Source organism: Salvelinus alpinus, chromosome 30 (genome assembly GCF_045679555.1).
Source record: "Salvelinus alpinus chromosome 30, SLU_Salpinus.1, whole genome shotgun sequence".
NCBI lineage: Eukaryota > Metazoa > Chordata > Actinopteri > Salmoniformes > Salmonidae > Salvelinus > Salvelinus alpinus.
In genome coordinates this window covers 7,290,677-7,315,253 of record NC_092115.1, presented here as the reverse complement: position 1 = coordinate 7,315,253, position 24,577 = coordinate 7,290,677, and the positions used below count along the sequence as shown (strand labels likewise).

The window sequence follows — 24,577 nt, the reverse complement described above, 5'->3', positions numbered from 1 at the left end:
TTGCACCTTGCCTATGCCGCTCGGCCATCGCTCATCCTTATACTTACATTTACTGTACGTATTCTCATTTACCCCTTTAGATTTGTGTGTATTAGGTAGTTGTTAGATTACTTGTTGGATATTACTGCATTGTCGGAACTAGAAGCACAAGCATTTCGCTACACTCGCATTAACATCTGCTAACCATGTGTATGTGACAAATACAATTAGATTTTAGTACTATTGGCTATTGTCATTCAATGAGAGCAGTAACTTCAAACAGCATTGTGTAAACCACAGTCAATGTTAAAAAGGAAGATTAAATTGTATTGCACCACAAAATAGATGTACAAGCCAATTTTTCAAATAAAACAAGCCAAAAAATGCATTTCTGGCATAGGCTTCTGGAAACACAAATTAGATATACAATAAACCGAAAAAAAGTAGTGTCGGAACAGGCTTTGATGCTTTTAACTTCTTAAGACATCTTTCATCCCCTTGCTCATTGGCCCTCCCACTGCCCCCCTTGCAGTCAGGAGCACATTACAGGCGGGTTGTAGTATTTCTGCCTCTAGCCTTTGATTCGCCAAGACTCACACCTGCTGTAAAAGGGAGAAAACAAATATTATCTGGAGAAGGTATTCACATGTCAAATATTATCTGGAGAAGGTATTCACATGTCAAATATTATCTGGAGAAGGTATTCACATGTCAAATATTATCTGGAGAAGGTATTCACATGTCAAATATTATCTGGAGAAGGTATTCATATGTCAAATATTATCTGGAGAAGGTATTCACATGTCAAATATTATCTGGAGAAGGTATTCACATGTCAAATATTATCTGGAGAAGGTATTCATATGTCAAATATTATCTGGAGAAGGTATTCACATGTCAAATATCATAATTTTGACTCCCTTTTACTTATGGTTGGAGTCAAAGGTCCTCTTCCCTTTTGCTTCCCTTCATAGTCATGGTTGGCATGAGGCCATTCATCAGGGTTCTGCATAGAACCCGATGCCATTTTTCAGGGTTCTGCATGGAACACGAGGCCGTTTGTCAGGGTTCTGCATGGAACACGAGGCCGTTTGTCAGGGTTCTGCATGGAACACGAGGCCGTTTGTCAGGGTTCTGCATGGAACACAAGGCCGTTTATCAGGGTTCTGCATAGAACACGAGGCCGTTTATCAGGGTTCTGCATAGAACACGAGGCCGTTTATCAGGGTTCTGCATAGAACACTAAATATGTACTTTAAAAGCAACACATCACTGACTACTTTAAAAGTGGAACAAAAATATGGTACGTTTACCGGTGCATTGCTCTGTTCACCCGGTCCAGGATGTCTTTCTCCCAAGCTTTGAGATATCTGTAACTTTACAAAAAGGACACTAAGGCATTATACATCCAGTACTACATGGAAATATAACGTCATTCAACTCAATGAAAAAACTGAATTTCTCACCATGTATTTTTGAAAATCATTGATTTAAGCTACTCTTCCATCTTTAGTAACTCTTCCTCCGTCTCGTTCAGGTTGACGTTCTAAACTGGACTCGGGCAACTGTCCTTTAAAAAAGGTCAGGATTATTTTGGGAAATTCTCAAACAAAGTCGTTTTACATTTGTACACTTCCAAAAAAAAAGAAAAGTATAATTTCATTAAAATAAAAAAACATAAACATGGTTTCAAAATAAATGTCATAATTACTTCCGGCAAAGGAAAAGGGTCTGACTCTTTGCAGGGCTTTGGTGAGGAGATCTCTCACCTGAAGAGGCTGAAGAAGACCTCGGTCTCCCACATGACTTATCGCTGGATCAAGAAGGCTCAAGATTCTCTGCAGTAAAATATTGGACAACATCATGGCAATTCTTGGTATACTACCTTTCCAAATACATTGATCAAGATGAGAATAAGGGGTTGGCTTACATTGTGAAGGGTCGTCCTCGTCGTCATTTTAGCCTTTTGCTTCTTGGTAGCAGTGGTTTTCTGGTGCTTTGGGGTATATGTTGGTGGGGGCTAGGGTAGAACTTTGTGTGAAAATAAACATGCAAGTGTAAATAAAATCACATCCAACTTTCTTTTGTCATGCTTAAGTTTTATTGAAGTGGAAGAAGACTTAACACATTACCAAACTTTAAACCCAAATCATACAACATGCCAAAGTTAACCTCCCAAGCCCATACCCCCTTGCTTGGAAATCCAGATGGATTTCAGCTCAGTTTCACAATTTTTTCACTACACTACCAATGATTCTAAAACAAATTCAATAGTTTTTTCCCCCTCATCAATCTACACACATTACCCCCAAATGAAAAAGCAAAAATAGGGTTAAAAAAAACTTATATCAGATTTACAAAAGAATACAGACCCTTTAATTAGTACTTTGTTGAAACACCTTTGGCAGTGATTATAGCCTCAAGTCTTCTTGGGTATGGTATCGTCTGGTAGGCTCATGTCACTGGGCAGCTCTCGGCTGTGCTTACCTTTGTAGTCTGTAATGGTTTGCAATGCCACATCCGACGAGTGTCAGAGCCGGTGGAGTACGACTCGATCTTAGTCATGTATTGACCCTTCGCCTGTTTGATGGTTCGTTGGAGTAAATAGCGGGATTTCTTATAAGCTTCCGGGTTAGAGTCCCGCTCCTTGAAAGCGGCAGCTCTAGCCTTTAGCTCAGTGTGGATGTTGCCTGTAATGCAAGGCTCTGATTGGGGTATGTGCGTACGGTCATTGTGGGGACGACGTCATCGATGCACTTATTGATGAAGCCAATGACAGATGTGGTGTACTCCTCATTGCCATAGGAGGAATCCCGGAACATATTCCAGTCTGTGCTGCAGAACATCCGGTAGCTTAGCATCTGCTTCATCTGACCGCTGTTTTATTGATCTAGTCACTGGTGCTTCCTGCTTTAATATTTACTTGTAAGCAGGAATCAGGAGGATGGAATTATGGTCAAATTTGCCAAATGGAGGGCGAGCGAGAGCTTTGTATGCGTCTCTGTGTGTGGAGTAAAGGTGGTCCAGAGTTATTTTCCCTCTGGTTGCACATTTAACATGCTGATAGGTAAAACTGATTTAAATTTCCCTGCATTAAAGTCCCCGGCTACTAGGAGCGCCGTGTCTTGGTTGGCATTTTCTTGTTTGCTTATGGCGGAATACAGCTCATTCAATGCTATCTTAGCACCGACCTCTGACTGAGGTGGTATGTAAAACAGCTATGAAGAATACAGATGAGAACTCTCTCGGTAGGTAGTGTGGTCTACAGCTTATCATGATATACTCTACCTCAGGCGAGCAATAGCTCGAGACTTCCTTAGATATAGTGCACCAGCTGTTATTTACAAAAATACATAGACCGCCGCCCCTTGTCTTACCAGACGCCGCTGTTCTATCCTGCCGGTACAGCGTATAACCAGCCATCTGTATGTTGTTGATATTGTCATCCTTCAGCCACGACTCCGTGAAGCATAAGATGTTACAGTTTTAAATGTCCCGTTGGTAGTTTAATCTTCCCCGTAACTTGTCGATTTTATTGTCCAAAGATTGCATGTTTGCTAGCACAATTGAGTGAATTGGTGGTTTATTTCGATCGCCTCCAAATTCTCAGAAGGCAGCCCGCTCTCCGGCCTCTCTTTCTCCGCCTCCTCTTCATGCAGATCACTGGGGTCGGGGCCTGTTCCCGAGGGAGCCGTATATCCTCCGCCTCGGGCTCGTCAGAGTCGTGAAAGAAGAAAAAGGATTCAGCCAGTCCGTGGTGAGTAATCACAGTCCTGATGTCTAGAAGTTATTTTCGGTCATAAGAGACGGTAGCGGCAACATTATGTACAAAATGGGTAAAAAAAATGAGTTACAGACAACGCAAATAAACAAAGAAAAACAAAGGTAAAAAACACAATCGGTTGTGGGCACGTCAAACGTCTGCCTTCTGCTCCGGCGCCATCTTACATTGGTGTTGACCATTTAATACCTGAAATCACCTTCCACTCAGACAGGACACCACTCAGACAGGACACCACTCAGGCAGGACACCACTCAGACAGGACACCACTCAGGCAGGACACCACTCTGACAGGACACCACTCTGACAGGACACCACTCTGACAGGACACCACTCTGACAGGACACCACTCTGACAGGACACCACTCAGGCAGGACACCACTCAGACAGGACACCACTCAGGCAGGACACCACTCAGACAGGACACCACTCAGACAGGACACCACTCAGACAGGACACCACTCAGGCAGGACACCACTCAGGCAGGACACCACTCAGACAGGACACCACTCAGACAGGACACCACTCAGACAGGACACCACTCAGACAGGACACCACTCAGACAGGACACCACTCAGACAGGACACCACTCAGACAGGACAGCACTGAGATAATCATCCACTGGTTTAGTCTCTACAGAGATCTATTGACTCCTCAATGAAATCTGGATGCTCAACCAGTGCGTTCACAATACCAAAGATTATGGATATACTGACTCCGCCCTAACAATGGGAGTCGTTGTCCACAAAGCGACATGGCAGGCTGTCTATCTCCCGCATATCTTTTCTTTGGATTGGTGGATTCATCACATTATTGTAATCCTTTTATGAATATTCAATGAGATTTGTTGACATAAACCACCTGTATTCAATGGAGAGAGATGCTATGCAACTAGCCTCAACTAGCCTCAACTAGCCTCAACTAGCCTCAACTAGCCTCATGCCATGAATATCCATAGCCATCTTGAGACAACTCCGATATAAAGTGTTTTTTCTCAAAGTTGACAAGATGTCACGTGTCCTACTTATGTCAGTAGACTCATAACAATTTAAGCATTACAAAACGTATATTAGATCAAATAAACCTCACGTAGCAAATGAGCCATACATTTTTTGTTGTTGACCAAATTCGACACTCATTGACCTCCATAAAAAAAACTCCTTGCTTGCTGGGCGAAATAACCAACAAAAAACACCACATGCTGGATGAAGTTGGGGCTCTCTCTTCCTCTCCGACCACATGATGCTTTGCTATCCTGCCAACGACAGATTTTCCGCCGAGTTGGGCCTCCCTCTTTTTCTCTGACTATACCCTGCTCAGTCTCAAAAGATTTGTACTCTCTGGGTGTTTGTGCATCTTTTCAGAACATCAATCCCTTCTTCTCTGAGAATTACCCCCCAAAAATACTTACTGCACCCCCTAGTGATCAGCCCAAGATGCCAGCTTCACACATACCACCCTGTGTTGCAGTTTGAGAAGAGAAGTTTGAGCTTAATATCAGAATGACATCTTCATCTCATCAAACAACTTGATCACTTGTTGGAAAACTGGAGCAGGTGTCCCTCAAGTAACCATCTTGTTTCAGTAGAAATGTCAGCTGTTCCGTTAACGCTAGACTCTGTCAGAGCGAAAAACATCCGCATGGAATTTACGCCACTGGTTATGATAAACCAAAGCTACATTGAATTAGTCCAACAAGCAATCAAACTAAGGTCTATTGGGGACAAAATGCTTGTGTATTACCTCTTCAGAGGTGTCTTCTCCATATCAAATCAAATGTTATTGGTCACATACACATGGTTAGCAGATGTTAATGTGAGTGTCACGAAATGCTTGTGTTTCTAGTTCTGACAGTGCAGTAATATCTAACATGTAATCTAACAATTCCACAACAAATACCTAATACACACAAATCTAAGTAAAGGAATGGAATAAGAATATATACATATAAATATATGAATGAGCAATGATAGAGCGGCATAGGCAAGATGTAATAGATGGTATACAATAAAGTACAGTTGAAGTCTGAGGTTTACACACCATAGCCAAATACATTTAGTTTTCACAATTCCTGACATTTAATCCAAGTAAAAATTCCCTGTTTTAGGATCACCACTTTATTTTAAGAATGTGAAATGTCAGAATAATAGTAGAGAGAATAATTTATTTCAGCTTTTATTTATTTCATCACATTCCCAGTGGGTCAGAAGTTTACATACACTCAATTAGTATTTGGTAGCAAGGTCCTTTGCTGTTGTTCTGGGATTGATTTGCACTTTTCGCACCAAAGTAAGTTCATCTCTAGGAGACAGAACACATCTCCTTCCTGAGCGGTATGACGGCTGCGTGGTTCAACTACTCCACAAGAAATCTACGGAGTGGTTGAAAAACGAGTTAATGACTACACTCTAAGTGTATTTAAACTTCCGACTTCAACTGTATAAGAAAGCTCAGGAAATATGTGTTATTTTTTTGGGACACATATAACCCTTTATTTTTGTTGCCACAAAACTACTTCCATATTTCCATTACTTTGTATGGGTTACCTTCAGATAAGTCCCGTGACATTTGTGAGGAGAAAACCATTGTGTTCGGGAGAGTCTCCCCATTTCCACAGTGGAGTCATGTCAGTTTGTAACCCAAACGGTTCGGACGCTAAAGACATTTCTGTGAGAAGGCCGATTTTCAGGATGCCTCATGGTCTGACAAACACAGCTGTAGCTCAGCCACTTTCCACCGACAGATGCGGAAGGCCGACGTAGGAGGACACAGTGGATTGAGACACAGCCCATGCAAAACAGGTATCTCAAGCTTAAACTGAGGAATTTGAATGGGAATTTATGTATTAAGTTACTTAGATTGACGCTTAAGGATGAATATAATTTAATATTTACATTTGGATATTGTCTCATTATGAATAAGATACTTATAAAAGATAATATCCAAAAGGTAAACGTTTATTATTAATATCATGAATTTGGCGTCCCAGCTATATGAATGAATGAATGATAGTAAACCTAGCTACACGTTGGATTGATGTCCGTTATGCAAATCAGATATCCATGTAGCCTAAACCCAACCTGACTCCGAATTGACTTTCATTTTTATTTTTATTTTTTTAAACAAGTTAGAGGAGTTACTTTCAACTATGCAATGTTATTAAGGTAGAGCATAGCGACACACGTGAGCATGGAAGTTGATCAGTATCCTCGTGTTGACGTGATAGCTCAGCAGAAACCAACACAGCTTGTTTCCAAAGCTAAGCAGCGTACACAGATGTAGGCATCTGGATGGTAAACTCATTCTCACTGAAGTACATCCTCTAATATATTAGTAGGAGTCCCTGTTCAAGCAGGAGTTGTTGGACTGCGGATTCAGATTTTATTTCAATATCTCTTTATTTAGGTTGATGGCATGATGTTGAAACAATGACTTTGATTCAAACATACCGATTTTACCATCAACATTGAAACAAGGTCAGATAAAATATGTCGATGAAATATGAAATTCAACATAATTGATAAAATACATTACGAACAACAGATGTTGATTAAACATTGAGAATATGCAAAAAAATATATAAAATATGATGAAAATGTGACGTGGATCTGATGTTCACAATACGACATGACATAAATTGTGTTGAAATTTCCACGTAGATTCTAACTGAGAATTAATATTTCAACACACAGTTTTGATGATTATGTTAAATTAGATTGACGTAAAAACCTGTTACTCAGGGCTGTGAGGGTTACAGGCATGGCGTGAGTTCAGCTGTAACACTTCCTACACAGATAGTAGAAGATCTGTGCATATCGATTAAGCAGAGATATTTATTTTATTTTCCTTTATTCAACTAGGCAAGTCAGTTAAGAACAAATTCTTATTTACAATGATGGCCTAGGAACAGTGAGCTAACTGCCTTGTTCCGGGGCAGAACGACAGATTTTTACCTTGTTAGTGTCACGTTCTGACCTTTATTTCCTTTGTTTTGTCTTTATTTAGTATGGTCAGGGTTGTGAATTGGGTTGGGCAGTCTATGTTTGTATTTCTATGTTTTTGCTATTTCTGTGTTTGGCCTGATATGGTTCTCAATCAGAGGCAGCTGTCAATCGTTGTCCCTGATTGGGAACCGTATTTAGGTAGCCTGTTTTGTGTTGGGTTTTGTGGGTGGTTGTCTTCAGTCTTCGTGTGTCTGCACCAGACAGAACTGTTTCGGTTTTTCTCATTTGTTGTTTTTGTATTTTGAGTGTTCACTTTTATTAAACAAGATGAACAATTACCACGCTGCACATTGGTCCTCCGATCCTTCTAACTTCTCCTCCTCAGACGAGGAGGAAGACGAAAGCCGTTACAGTCAGCTCGGGGATTCAATCTAGCAACCTTTCAGTTACTGGCTCTAACCACTGGGCTACCTGCCGCCCCAGATAGCTGCAGACCAATCTACATAAACCCCACAGCAGCACATACAAAAGGGGAAACACAGACACATCACAGGGGGTATGTATCTCAAAACTAGAATCTGTTACGAACGGAGTTGACAAAGTTTTGAAGACTTGAACCTTTGCCAAAGTAAAAAAAATAAAAAATAGCCTTGTTTAGAACGGCAAGTTGAGTTATTGCACACAGGCACTTCACACAATAGGCATTACCTATCGGAAATATGCAAATGCATGCGAAAACGCTTTAGCTCCGCCTCCTTGCTTGTTGACGCTGTGATAAATCTTGGGTTAGTTACCAGTAACTTTGATCTCTGTTGAGAGAGGTTGCCATAAGCAGATCTGGCTCTCAAGAGAAGACAGGACGTGTGTCACCTGTCCACAAAATTATGTGGAAACTGAGCTACACTTCCTATCCTCCTGGCAAATATAATAGCACATTAGAAACACATATTTCACACAGACTCACAAATAATTTGATAACAAACAACATTGATAATCTCCCATATCTGTCAGGTGAAATACTACAGTGTACAATCACAGCAGCAAGATGTGTGGCTCATTGCCATTAGAAAAGGGCAACCAGTGGAAGACAAACAACATTGTAAACACCACCAATACTTCTGTTTATTTATCTTCCCCTACTATTTCTACGACAACTAAAACACTGATAAAATAACACTTTGTATATTTTTTGAAACTGTTGAGTGCTATGTTTACTATTTATTTCTAATAGTTTGTTGATATTACATTTGTTTCTTCTCACTTTTGTTTATTGTTTATTTCACTTGCTTTAGCAATGTAAACATATGTTTCCCAGACAAATAAAGCCCTTTTGAATTGAACTGAAATTGAGAGGGAAGAAGAGAGAGAACAAATGATTTGTCTTAAGTTATTTGACTATGTCATAACTCCAATCCTTCCATATGGTAGCAAAGTTTGGGACCCCCTTCCCAATTTAAAATATGAAGCCCCAACAACAGTCAGTCATAATATAATAGAGACAGTAGGTCTAGCTCCAGATTATGTCCTGGTCAGTCATAAAATAATAGAGACAGTAGATCTAGCTCCAGATTATGTCCTGGCCTGTCATAATATAATAGAGACAGTAGATCTAGCTCCAGATTATGTCCTGGTCAGTCATAATATAATAGAGGCAGTAGATCTAGCTCCAGATTATGTCCTGATCAGTCATAATATAATAGAGACAGTAGATCTAGCTCCAGATTACGTCCTGGCCTGTCATAATATAATAGAGACAGTAGATCTAGCTCCAGATTATGTCCTGGTCAGTCATAATATAATAGAGACAGTAGGTCTAGCTCCAGATTATGTCCTGGTCAGTCATAATATAATAGAGACAGTAGATCTAGCTGCAGATTATGTCCTGGCCTGTCATAATATAATAGAGACAGTAGGTCTAGCTCCAGATTATGTCCTGGCCTGTCATAATATAATAGAGACAGTAGGTCTAGCTCCAGATTATGTCCTGGTCAGTCATAATATAATAGAGACAGTAGGTCTAGCTGCAGATTATGTCCTGGTCAGTCATAATATAATAGAGACAGTAGGTCTAGCTCCAGATTATGTCCTGGTCTGTCATAATATAATAGAGACAGTAGGTCTAGCTGCAGATTATGTCCTGGTCAGTCATAATATAATAGAGACAGTAGGTCTAGCTCCAGATTATGTCCTGGTCTGTCATAATATAATAGAGACAGTAGGTCTAGCTGCAGATTATGTCCTGGTCTCTCATAATATAATAGAGACAGTAGATCTAGCTCCAGATTATGTCCTGGTCTGTCATAATATAATAGAGACAGTAGGTCTAGCTCCAGATTATGTCCTGGTCAGTCATAATATAATAGAGACAGTAGATCTAGCTCCAGATTATGTCCTGGCCTGTCATAATATAATAGAGACAGTAGGTCTAGCTCCAGATTATGTCCTGGTCTGTCATAATATAATAGAGACAGTAGGTCTAGCTCCAGATTATGTCCTGGTCAGTCATAATATAATAGAGACAGTAGATCTAGCTCCAGATTATGTCCTGGCCTGTCATAATATAATAGAGACAGTAGGTCTAGCTCCAGATTATGTCCTGGTCTGTCATAATATAATAGAGACAGTAGGTCTAGCTCCAGATTATGTCCTGGTCAGTCATAATATAATAGAGACAGTAGGTCTAGCTCCAGATTATGTCCTGGTCTGTCATAATATAATAGAGACAGTAGGTCTAGCTCCAGATTATGTCCTGGTCTGTCATAATATAATAGAGACAGTAGGTCTAGCTCCAGATTATGTCCTGGTCTGTCATAATATAATAGAGACAGTAGGTCTAGCTCCAGATTATGTCCTGGTCAGTCATAATATAATAGAGACAGTAGGTCTAGCTCCAGATTATGTCCTGGTCAGTCATAATATAATAGAGACAGTAGATCTAGCTCCAGATTATGTCCTGGTCAGTCATAATATAATAGAGACAGTAGGTCTAGCTCCAGATTATGTCCTGGTCAGTCATAATATAATAGAGACAGTAGGTCTAGCTCCAGATTATGTCCTGGTCAGTCATAATATAATAGAGACAGTAGGTCTAGCTCCAGATTATGTCCTGGTCAGTCATAATATAATAGAGACAGTAGGTCTAGCTGCAGATTATGTCCTGGTCTCTCATAATATAAGAGAGACAATACCTCCGACCGTGTTTTGCACATCTACACCTTGTAGATTTCATTCATCAATTGTTGCTCTTTGCTTTCTCTTTTTATGTGTATTATTTTCCATGTATAATTATTTTCGTTGATATATATATATATTTATATTGTTAATTTATTTAATACTTTACATACATTGATTTGGGAACAGTGGCAACCACCCATTTATGCCAATAAAGCATTTATTGAATTGAATTGAGAGAGAGAGAGTGAGAGATAGAGGGAAGGAGAGAGAGAGTGGTGGGGAGGTGAAGGTGATCATTGGATGCCTGGGATTCGTCAGAGGTCTGGATTAGATCAGCTGGAGTGTGTGTAACTGTGTGTGTGTGGGTGTGTATATGTGTGTGTACACGTGTGTAAGTGTGTATGTGTGTGTGTGTATGTGTGTGTGTGTGTGTGAGAGAGAGTTAAAGTTCACAGTTTGTAAGTGACAGCATTGCTAAATATCAATTCTTGAATTTTTGTTTAGTAAGAATCAAATAAACGTTGATTTTATCCTACCTTGATTACGGTTTGCAACACCCAGAGATGAAGCATTAGCTCGATCTGTGTAAAGATGGGAGAGGTCATATAAGTGACAGTTACTTTATGCTATCAGATAGTTCATGCTGGATTTATTGAATGCACATAGACAGCATGCACAGGTCTTTTACTGAAGTCCTTGGCCCCGTTTATACCTGCCACTAACATGCGTCCTTCGCCCACTGCTTTTATCCCGATCTTTACATTTATAAAAATCAGTTTACAATGCGTCTTTGAATCGTTTACATCTGTCTGTAAATGTGGGCAGAATCAGAATGTGGGCATTATCCGGACACGGGACACATGTTAGCACAATGTATAAATGAGGCTCTAATAATGCTACATGTACATGCATGACTTGTATAAAGAGTCAGGGACACTGGGTAGCAGCGTGTGTAATCTCCATCAAAATACTCTAGACTCGATAGTCATATTCCATTGTGATACCAACTCCAGATGTAGGATCTTAATCTGAGCCAGTTTGCTACAGCAGGAAGATAATCCTGAAGCAACAGGAAAAGTGAATCATTATGTGGATTATAATTCATGGACATTTTCGTAGAGGTTGATACATTTTTCATAAGAGAAAATCAAGTTTGAAATTTCACAGCCAAGCCTTTTTAAATCTCAAATTCACTACAAATGTTACATGTCCTACATTGCAGGAAGGTTTTCCTACAACAGGGTGATCAAATTAAGATCCTATATCTGTATGAGGCACATAGGTAATGGTTTGTACTTCAGGGAGTTGGATCTCAAAGTAGTAATGACTTCTTGCATGCAACATGAGTGAGAAGAAATTTTGACCGGCAGCAGAAACAGATCTAGCTAAAGGATGTTCATCGTCGAGGTGGAACCTACACTGTTTGTGAAAATAACCAATTTATGCCTAGATTCAATCAGATCAAGTGCTAACCCGCGATAGCCGACACATGCATGGCTGGTGCTTTGGCATGTAGGAGGTGGAACTGAGTTAGAGCTGTCAAATTGAGGCCTCCTGAGTGTCACAGTGGTCTAAGGCACTGCATCACAGTGCTAGCTGTGCCACTAGAGATTCTGAGTTAGAGTCCAGGCTCTGTCGAAGCCGGGCCGCGACCGGGAAACGCATGGGCCCAGCGTCACCCGTGTTAGGGGAGGGTTTGGCCGGCAGGGCTATTCTTGTCCCATCGCGCACTAGCGACTCCTGTGGTGGGCCGGGCGCAGTGCACACTGACACAGTCGCCAGGTGTACGCCGTTTCCTCCGACACATTGGTGCGGCCGGCTTCCGGGTTAAGTGGGCATTGTGTCAAGAAGCAGTGCGGCTTGGTTGGGTTGGGTTGTGTTGTGTTTCGGAAGACGCACAGCTCTCGACCTTCGCCTCTCCCAAGTCAGTACGGGAGTTGCAGCGATGAGACAAAACTGTAACTACCAATTGGTACCACGAAATTGGGGAGAAAAAGGGGTAAAAAAATATTTTACAAAAAAATAAATAAAGAGCTGGTGAGCGGTTGTGGTCATTGTCACGAAGCCACACCCATCCCACTCGCTTGTCACGAAGCCACACCCATCCCACTCGCTTGTCACGAAGCCACACCCATCCCACTCTCTTGTCACGAAGCCACGCCCATCCCACTCGCTTGTCACGAAGCCACACCCATCCCACTCGCTTGTCACGAAGCCACACCCATCCCACTCTCTTGTCACGAAGCCACGCCCATCCCACTCGCTTGTCACGAAGCCACACCCATCCCACTCGCTTGTCACGAAGCCACACCCATCCCACTCGCTTGTCACGAAGCCACACCCATCCCACTCGCTTGTCACGAAGCCACACCCATCCCACTCGCTTGTCACGAAGCCACACCCATCCCACTCGCTTGTCACGAAGCCACACCCATCCCACTCGCTTGTCACGAAGCCACACCCATCCCACTCGCTTGTCACGAAGCCACACCCATCCCACTCGATTGTCACGAAGCCACACCCATCCCACTCGCTTGTCACGAAGCCACACCCATCCCACTCGCTTGTCACGAAGCCACACCCATCCCACTCGCTTGTCACGAAGCCACACCCATCCAACTCGTGTAAGAAGTCCAGAAGGAGAAAGGTTAGGCTAAATAAAAATAAAGACACTCAAATTGCAAATCATTCAACAAAATAATCGGTGTATATTAAAACAAACCTTCCAGTGTTCCACCTTGTAACAAGGCTACATGGGATTATTACTAATGTGACTCAGTGCAGGTATAACGCTATAGGTATAACGCCGGTAGGTATAACACGGTCGGTATAATGCTGATTTAACAGCTCCAATGCATTTACACCTCTCCACATCACCTAAATAAGAACAATGAAATTGCAATGCAGTTGCCCATTATCGCGGGTTCATTTATTTAAATGTTTTGTTTTACTTACGCACTGGTCCATGACTGCTATGGATACCTTTGGAGAAGAAGAGTGGAAGAGAGGAGGTAAAGATAGATGGAAGGAGACAAAGAGAGAAAGAGAGATGATCAAAGAATGTCCACAGCTTTTATCTTTACCCCTAAAAATATATTGTAGTAGAATAGAAAACAAACAAAACATTTATCTTCAGAGATTCATTCACAAAGATATATAAAAAATACATTTAATATATATATATATATTTATCTCAAAAATAATAGAAGAAGAGATTGAAATGGGTTTTTGAGCAATTCTTACAACAGCTTCCTTTCGTGTTTGGCATTAATCAACCACAAACCCTTGGCTTTTATCGTAAGAGACTTTCCAGCTTTTGGCACCGCAAAATGTCCACTGATTAGCAGCAGTGGGCCAACAGACAGAGACAGTGAATCAGGGACGCTACACTGCATGAGCCTAACACCAAGTACTCATTCCCGATGGGCCTAACACCAAGTCTTCCTTGTTGATGGGCCTAGCACTGCTTTCAAATGGCAAAGAGTCAACAGAATCAGAGACAAAGCAGGAAATTGCAGTCTTCTGCCAAAGTCAACAACTAAACTCTGCCAGAAGAGTTTAGTTGTTCTGGAATTGGTTAGAAAAATGGATTTCTTGCATTTCTAAGCTAGGACTTCATATACAATAATTTAACGTTTGGTAAAATAGCACTAAAACTATCCCTAGCTCTACTAATATCCCTATCCCTACTACTGTCTCTATCAATACTACAATCCCTATTCCTACTACTGTCCCTATCAATACTACAATCCCTATCCCTACTATAATCTTTATTACTGTCCCTATCCCTACTACAATCCCTGAAACTATCTCTAGGCATACTACCATCGCTACTACTATCCCTACTACGAGTGCCATTAAACCCATTCTACAGTTCTATCAAACCCATTCTACAGTTCTATTAGTTCTATTAAACCCATTTTACAGTTACATTAGTTCTATCAAACCCATTCTACAGTTCTATTAGTTCTATCAAACCCATTCTACAGTTCTATCAAACCCATTCTACAGTTCTATTAGTTCTATTAAACCCATTCTACAGTTCTATTAGTTCTATCAAACCCATTCTACAGTTCTATCAAACCCATTCTACAGTTCTATTAGTTCTATTAAACCCATTCTACAGTTCTATTAGTTCTATCAAACCCATTCTACAGTTCTATTAGTTCTATTAAACCCATTCTACAGTTCTATTAGTTCTATCAAACCCATTCTACAGTTCTATCAAACCCATTCTACAGTTCTATTAGTTCTATTAAACCCATTCTACAGTTCTATTAGTTCTATCAAACCCATTCTACAGTTCTATTAGTTCTATCAAACCCATTCTACAGTTCTATCAGTTCTATCAAACCCATTCTACAGTTCTATCAGTTCTATCAAACCCATTCTACAGTTCTATTAGTTCTATCAAACCCATTCTACAGTTCTATCAGTTCTATCAAACCCATTCTACAGTTCTATTAGTTCTATCAAACCCATTCTACAGTTCTATTAGTTCTATTAAACCCATTTTACAGTTACATTAGTTCTATCAAACCCATTCTACAGTTCTATTAGTTCTATCAAACCCATTCTACAGTTCTATCAGTTCTATCAAACCCATTCTACAGTTCTATCAGTTCTATCAAACCCATTCTACAGTTACATTAGTTCTATCAAACCCATTCTACAGTTCTATTAGTTCTATCAAACCCATTCTACAGTTCTATCAGTTCTATCAAACCCATTCTACAGTTACATTAGTTCTATCAAACCCATTCTACAGTTCTATTAGTTCTATCAAACCCATTCTACAGTTTATCAGTTCTATCAAACCCATTCTACAGTTCTATCAGTTCTATCAAACCCATTCTACAGTTACATTAGTTCTATCAAACCCATTCTACAGTTCTATTAGTTCTATTAAACCCATTCTACAGTTCTATCAAACCCATTCTACAGTTCTATTAGTTCTATCAAACCCATTCTACAGTTCTATTAGTTCTATCAAACCCATTCTACAGTTCTATTAAACCCATTCTACAGTTATATTAGTTCTATCAAACCCATTCTACAGTTCTATCAGTTCTATTAAACCCATTCTACAGTTCTATCAGTTCTATTAAACCCATTCTACAGTTTTATTAGTTCTATCAAACTTATTCTAACGTTCTTAGGAATACCTAGGAATACCTTATTCCTATCCTAGGAATACCTAGGAATTCCCCCCCCCCCCCTTAAAAGAGTTAGATGCACTATTGTAAAGTGGTAGTTCCACTGGATATCATAAGGTGAATGCACCAATTTGTAAGTCGCTCTGGATAAGAGCGTCTGCTAAATGACTTAAATGTAAATGTAAATGTTCTTTTAGTTCTATCAAACCCATTCTAGAGTTCTATCAGAATCCAACTCCAATCCCTCCTAACTCGTAACCCTACCCTTCTAACCCTACCATTCTAACCCTACCTCGTTCCACAGTATGACTTCACCACTTCAACATTAATCCACAAGGTGTACCTGCTTTTCTCTCCACCTAACTTCCTGTCGTGGCGACACAGTGGAAGAAACATCAGGAGGAGTTGTATTCACTGATGACGGTCACTTTGCCACAATCACTTTTAAATGTGCCTCTGCAAGTGTGAGAATGCTCTCTGTTTCTCTCCAGTTTCACACCTAGTTTCACACACCTTGTTAGGTATGCAGTAGATTATCACAGTTTCAAGGAACCTTAACGTTGATATAGAATGTGCTATGTCTTTTTTTGTCTATATCTACTGATACTCTAGATATATTCTGGTCCGTGCTTCAGCCCTTGTATTGTGACAGCTCTGGTCCCCCAGCAACAAGAGCCTCACCTGTCTTTGAGGTGTTACATGGTGGGTCACATACTGTACATCTATGCATATGAATATGAAATATGCTAAATGTATTACCCCCCCTCTGTCTGTTACTACCTAGGAGATTAATTACTATTGTGATTAAAGAGGAGGACTTCATGACAGATGAGTGATATTAGACTATAATTAATGTCTGCACTTTCAGCAAATTTATCTTCATATGTAGGACCGTATGTTTAATATCCTAGCAGGAGATATGAGCCGCTGCGTTCCTTGCTGCATGGGGGGGGGGGGGGAAATTGAACCCCCCCCCCCCCCCCCTCCATGTTGTTGGCAATAGGACGTGTCACAAATGGCACCTCATTCCCTACATAGTACACTAGCAGGGCCCATAGGGCTCTGGTCAAAAGTCTAGAGAATAGGGTGCCATTTGGTGCTTAGCAATAGTCTCAGGTTTCTCTTATGAGAGAATAACAAATAACTCAAAATCAAAAGACAAAAGCCTTCAAACTTCCACATCTGTGGGGGGGGGGGGAGTAATATGTTTACATTATTTTATTATTATGTAATAATGTCAGAGTGTCATCCGCACCATTATTGCATTCTTTGTTTCTGCCAAACGAGTGTGTGTAATATTGCTTTTTAAAATGGAGGATACGGAGACTGGGTCTGGGGTTTCATCCGTTCAGTGGGGATGCGTCCGAATGTCGGGCTGTTTTTAATAACGCCCTGTCAGTCAGAGAGAGTTGAGCTAGCCGGCTGGTCTCAGAACTGGAGGAGCTAGGGAGGAGCGCGACGCAAGGGGGAACAAAAAAAATCAAGCAATAACGCGAAAGCATTACACAGGCAAGGACCCACCTACACATACACACACACACACATATGCTGCGTACACACACACACACACACACACACACACACACACACACACACACACACACACACACACACACACACACACACACACACACACACACACACACACACACACACACACAAATATGCTGCATACACACACACACATACACACACACACACACACACACACACACACACACACACACACACACACACACAAACACACACACACACACACACACACACACACACACACACACACACACACACACACACACACACACACACACACACACACACACACACACACACACACACACACACAAAGATGCTGCATACACACACACACACACACACACACACACACACACACACACACACACACACACACACACACACACACACACACACACACACACACACACACACACACACACACACACACAAAATCTCAAAGAATGATTGCCTCAAACAAATGCAGAAACTACAAACACATCAAATGTAAAGAGAGTATGTAGGCTACCTTATGTGCAAGGCAACAGTACACCGCTAATACCATCAAACACTGACAGCACGCCACCAGCATCTTTACTGCCGTACAGACTCCCAGCTATGTTTGATTCACTAGGAAGAACATGAGGCCTCCCACCATTTGCCCAGTGTTGGGCTGCAATAGCACCTTATTCCTCAGTGTTGGGCTGCAATAGCACCTTATTCCTCAGTGTTGGGCTGCTATAGCACCTTATTCCTCAGTGTTGGGCTGCAATAGCACCTTATTCCTCAGTGTTGGGCTGCAATAGCACCTTATTCCTCAGTGTTGGGCTGCTATATCACCTTATTCCTCAGTGTTGGGCTGCTATATCACCTTATTCCTCAGTGTTGGGCTGCTATAGCACCTTATTCCTCAGTGTTGGGCTGCTATATCACCTTATTCCTCAGTGTTGGGCTGCAATAGCACCTTATTCCTCAGTATTGGGCTGCTATATCACCTTATTCCCCAGTGTTGGGCTGCTATAGCACCTTATTCCTCAGTGTTGGGCTGATATATCACCCTATTCCCCAGTGTTGGGCTGCTATAGCACCTTATTCCCCAGTGTTGGGCTGCTATAGCACCTTATTCCCCAGTGTTGGGCTGCTATATCACCTTATTCCCCAGTGTTGGGCTGCTATAGCACCTTATTCCCCAGTGTTGGGCTGCTATAGCACCTTATTCCCCAGTGTTGGGCTGCTATATCACCCTATTCCCCAGTGTTGGGCTGCTATAGCACCTTATTCCCCAGTGTTGGGCTGCTATATCACCCTATTCCCCAGTGTTGGGCTGCTATAGCACCTTATTCCCCAGTGTTGGGCTGCTATAGCACCTTATTCCTCAGTGTTGGGCTGCTATAGCACCTTATTCCCCAGTGTTTGGCTGATATAGCACCTTATTCCTCAGTGTTGGGCTGCTATAGCACCTTATTCCTCAGTGTTGGGCTGCTATAGCACCTTATTCCCCAGTGTTGGGCTGCTATAGCACCTTATTCCCCAGTGTTGGGCTGCTATAGCACCTTATTCCTCAGTATTGGGCTGCTATAGCACCTTATTCCTCAGTGTTGGGCTGATATAGCACCTTATTCCTCAGTGTTGGGCTGCTATAGCACCTTATTCCTCAGTGTTGGGCTGCTATAGCACCTTATTCCCCAGTGTTGGGCTGCTATAGCACCTTATTCCTCAGTATTGGGCTGCTATAGCACCTTATTCCTCAGTATTGGGCTGCTATAGCACCTTATTCCTCAGTGTTGGGCTGCTATAGCACCTTATTCCTCAGTGTTGGGCTGCTATAGCACCTTATTCCTCAGTGTTTGGCTGCTATAGCACCTTATTCCCCAGTATTGGGCTGCTATAGCACCTTATTCCCCAGTGTTGGGCTGCTATAGCACCTTATTCCCCAGTGTTGGGCTGCTATAGCACCTTATTCCCCAGTGTTGGGCTGCTATAGCACCTTATTCCTCAGTGTTGGGCTGCTATAGCACCTTATTCCCCAGTGTTGGGCTGCTATAGCACCTTATTCCTCAGTGTTGGGCTGCTATAGCACCTTATTCCCCAGTGTTGGGCTGCTATATCACCTTATTCCCCAGTGTTTGGCTGCTATAGCACCTTATTCCCCAGTGTTGGGCTGCTATAGCACCTTATTCCCCAGTGTTGGGCTGCTATAGCACCTTATTCCTCAGTGTTGGGCTGATATAGCCCCTTATTCCTCAGTATTGGGCTGCTATAGCACCTTATTCCCCAGTGTTGGGCTGCTATATCACCTTATTCCCCAGTGTTGGGCTGCTATATCACCTTATTCCCCAGTGTTGGGCTGCTATATCACCTTATTCCTCAGTGTTGGGCTGCTATATCACCTTATTCCTCAGTGTTGGGCTGATATAGCCCCTTATTCCTCAGTGTTGGGCTGATATAGCCCCTTATTCCTCAGTATTGGGCTGCTATAGCACCTTATTCCCCAGTGTTGGGCTGCTATAGCACCTTATTCCTCAGTATTGGGCTGCTATAGCACCTTATTCCCCAGTGTTGGGCTGCTATAGCACCTTATTCCTCAGTGTTGGGCTGCTATAGCACCTTATTCCCCAGTGTTGGGCTGCTATAGCACCTTATTCCTCAGTGTTGGGCTGCTATAGCACCTTATTCCTCAGTGTTGGGCTGCTATATCACCTTATTCCTCAGTGTTGGGCTGATATAGCCCCTTATTCCTCAGTGTTGGGCTGATATATCACCTTATTCCTCAGTGTTGGGCTGCTATATCACCTTATTCCTCAGTGTTGGGCTGCTATATCACCTTATTCCTCAGTGTTGGGCTGCTATAGCCCCTTATTCCTCAGTGTTGGGCTGCTATAGCACCTTATTCCTCAGTGTTGGGCTGATATAGCACCTTATTCCTCAGTGTTGGGCTGCTATAGCACCTTATTCCCCAGTGTTGGGCTGCTATAGCACCTTATTCCTCAGTGTTGGGCTGCTATATCACCTTATTCCCCAGTGTTGGGCTGCTATAGCACCTTATTCCCCAGTGTTGGGCTGCTATAGCACCTTATTCCCCAGTGTTGGGCTGCTATAGCACCTTATTCCCCAGTGTTGGGCTGCTATAGCACCTTATTCCCCAGTGTTGGGCTGCTATATCACCTTATTCCCCAGTGTTGGGCTGCTATAGCACCTTATTCCCCAGTGTTGGGCTGCTATATCACCTTATTCCCCAGTGTTGGGCTGCTATATCACCTTATTCCCCAGTGTTGGGCTGCTATAGCACCTTATTCCTCAGTGTTGGGCTGCTATATCACCTTATTCCCCAGTGTTGGGCTGCTATAGCACCTTATTCCCCAGTGTTGGGCTGCTATAGCACCTTATTCCTCAGTGTTGGGCTGCTATAGCACCTTATTCCCCAGTGTTGGGCTGCTATAGCACCTTATTCCTCAGTGTTTGGCTGCTATAGCCCCTTATTCCCCAGTGTTGGGCTGCTATAGCACCTTATTCCCCAGTGTTGGGCTGCTATATCACCTTATTCCTCAGTGTTGGGCTGCTATAGCCCCTTATTCCCCAGTATTGGGCTGCTATATCACCTTATTCCTCAGTATTGGGCTATTATATCACCTTATTCCTCAGTGTTGGGCTGATATAGCACCTTATTCCCCAGTGTTGGGCTGCTATAGCACCTTATTCCCCAGTGTTGGGCTGCTATAGCACCTTATTCCTCAGTGTTGGCCTGATATAGCCCCTTATTCCTCAGTATTGGGCTGCTATAGCACCTTATTCCCCAGTGTTGGGCTGCTATATCACCTTATTCCCCAGTGTTGGGCTGCTATATCACCTTATTCCCCAGTGTTGGGCTGCTATATCACCTTATTCCTCAGTATTGGGCTGCTATAGCACCTTATTCCTCAGTGTTGGGCTGCTATATCACCTTATTCCTCAGTGTTGGGCTGATATAGCCCCTTATTCATCAGTGTTGGGCTGCTATAGCACCTTATTCCTCAGTGTTGGGCTGCTATAGCACCTTATTCCTCAGTGTTGGGCTGATATAGCCCCTTATTCCTCAGTGTTGGGCTGCTATAGCCCCTTATTCCCCAGTATTGGGCTGCTATATCACCTTATTCCTCAGTATTGGGCTGCTATATCACCTTATTCCTCAGTGTTGGGCTGATATAGCCCCTTATTCCTCAGTGTTGGGCTGCTATATCACCTTATTCCTCAGTGTTGGGCTGCTATAGCACCTTATTCCTCAGTGTTGGGCTGCTATAGCACCTTATTCCCCAGTATTGGGCTGCTATATCACCTTATTCCTCAGTGTTGGGCTGCTATAGCACCTTATTCCCCAGTATTGGGCTGATATAGCCCCTTATTCCTCAGTGTTGGGCTGATATAGCCCCTTATTCCTCAGTGTTGGGCTGGCTATAGCACCTTAGCCCTCAGCTAGCCTCCCTGGTGTTAGCCTGGTGTTAGCCTGGCATTATGGGTAGCCCCCATACCTTAGGATCTGAATATCAAACTGCAAATACCCACACAACAACAAATACCTTCTGGTAAAAATATTACAATGAAGTACAGGTATTTTTCCAACAATGTGATTTCTATAGAAGAGGGGAAAGCTACCTACAGATGTTAGCAGTTCCTTTGGGAATGGGCAGATAGGACCCGACGTTCCAGGGTCGTCCGTGGTAGTGTCTCTTACAGCGGCCGCAGTCCGGTCCTGTTGTGTTGTGTTCACACTCACATCCCAGCTTCCCCTTGTCCTTGTCAAACACACAGCTGTTGGAGTGCAGGTTACACTTACACCTGTGGAGGGAAAACACACAATCAGATTTATTTCAACAAATGATCTGATCTTCTACAATAACAACACTTTTAAATGAGATGGAGAAACAGCTGTTGGTGTGCAGTGCAGGTTGCACTTCAACTTGAGAAGGGGAAAAAACCCATTGCAGACACAGAGGATGTAATACATGTCATTATTCATACCAAAGGCTGGGGGTTGGTGCTTCTAACCGGACTGCTTATTCCTGGAGAACAGTAATATGAACTAATTTATTCACCTAAATAAAATGTGACCGGGGAGCTAACACAAACGTTCATGTCTAAGAGAAGGTTACTCTTCATGCCAATGTGTTTTCACCGTATCACCTCAGGTTACACAATATTTTCACTGAGCCCTTGCTGTGGAGCTTTTTGCCCATTTTATGATTTAATAGTGTGTATATTAGTACTCCGGTAGTTGACTTAGATCAGACTAAAATGGAAGAGAGAGAGAAAAGGCATTATTATTCTGCTCCTAAAACCAGAGCTCATTTGTCTAACCTCCAGTGGAGGGAACAGCACATCAAATACAGTCAGGATAGTGACTCTAAAAACAAAAGGCAACTCTCTGTGCATCCCAAATGGCATCCTATTCACAATATACAAAAAGATTCCTGAACCTAAAATGGTTCTACAGCTGTCCCCACAGGTGAACCCTTTGAATAATTAATTTTTGGTTCCAGTTAGAACCATTCCGGGTTCCATGTAGAACCCTTTCCACAGAGGGTTCTATCTGGAACCGTGAAGGGTTCTCCTATGGGTACAGCCGAATAACCCTTTTATTCTAAGACTGTAGTGCACTGGACTCTGGTCAAAGGTAATGCAGCACAGAGGGAATAGGGTGGCATTGGAGATGCATCCCATAACATTCTCTTAATTGTGGACAAAACTAAGAGCTGATTGAGAGATAACAAGAAGATGCCAACCGAGCAAAAGGCTTTCCAGTCAGTCAGTCAGTCAGTCAGTCATAAATTATGACCATATTACCACCACACCAGCAGTATATTATGACCATATTACCACCACACCAGCAGTATATTATGACATATATTATGACCATATTACCACCACACCAGCAGTATATTATGACCATATTACCACTACACCAACAGTATATTATGACATATATTATGACCATATTACCACCACACCAGCAGTATATTATGACCATATTACCACCACACCAGTAGTATATTATGACATATATTATGACCATATTACCACCACACCAGCAGTATATTATGACCATATTACCACCACACCAGCAGTATATTATGACATATATTATGACCATATTACCACCACACCAGCAGTATATTATGACCATATTACCACCACACCAGCAGTATATTATGACCATATTACCACTACACCAGCAGTATATTATGACCATATTACCACCACACCAGCAGTATATTATGACATATATTATGACCATATTACCACCACACCAGCAGTATATTATGACATATATTATGACCATATTACCACTACACCAGCAGTATATTATGACCATATTACCACCACACCAGCAGTATATTATGACCATATTACCACCACACCAGCAGTATATTATGGCATATATTATGACCATATTACCACTACACCAGCAGTATATTATGACCATATTACCACCACACCATCAGTATATTATGACCATATTACCACTACACCAGCAGTATATTATGACCATATTACCACCACACCAGCAGTATATTATGACATATATTATGACCATATTACCACCACACCAGCAGTATATTATGACCATATTACCACCACACCAGCAGTATATTATGACATATATTATGACCATATTACCACCACACCATCAGTATATTATGACCATATTACCACTACACCATCAGTATATTATGACCATATTACCACCACACCAGCAGTATATTATGACATATATTATGACCATATTACCACCACACCAGCAGTATATTATGACATATATTATGACCATATTACCACCACACCAGCAGTATATTATGACCATATTACCACCACACCATCAGTATATTATGACCATATTACCACCACACCAGCAGTATATTATGACCATATTACCACCACACCAGCAGTATATTATGACATATATTATGACCATATTACCACCTCACCAGCAGTATATTATGACATATATTATGACCATATTACCACCACACCAGCAGTATATTATGACCATATTA

At 41.9% G+C, this 24,577-nt stretch overlaps 1 protein-coding gene across 1 annotated transcript in view; it reads right to left on the bottom strand.

Annotated features, from left to right (window-relative positions):
- The window catches only part of LOC139559976 (netrin-G1-like), a 174,645-nt gene that overhangs the window by 29,783 nt on the left and 120,285 nt on the right, over positions 1–24,577 (bottom strand). Inside the window, exons 4-6 of the mRNA XM_071376477.1 lie at positions 22,183–22,361; positions 13,834–13,860; positions 11,415–11,459 (exon numbers count right to left, since the gene is read on the bottom strand). Coding sequence (XP_071232578.1) covers positions 11,415–11,459; positions 13,834–13,860; positions 22,183–22,361 — 251 coding nt within the window. The remainder of the gene's footprint in view (positions 1–11,414; positions 11,460–13,833; positions 13,861–22,182; positions 22,362–24,577) is intronic.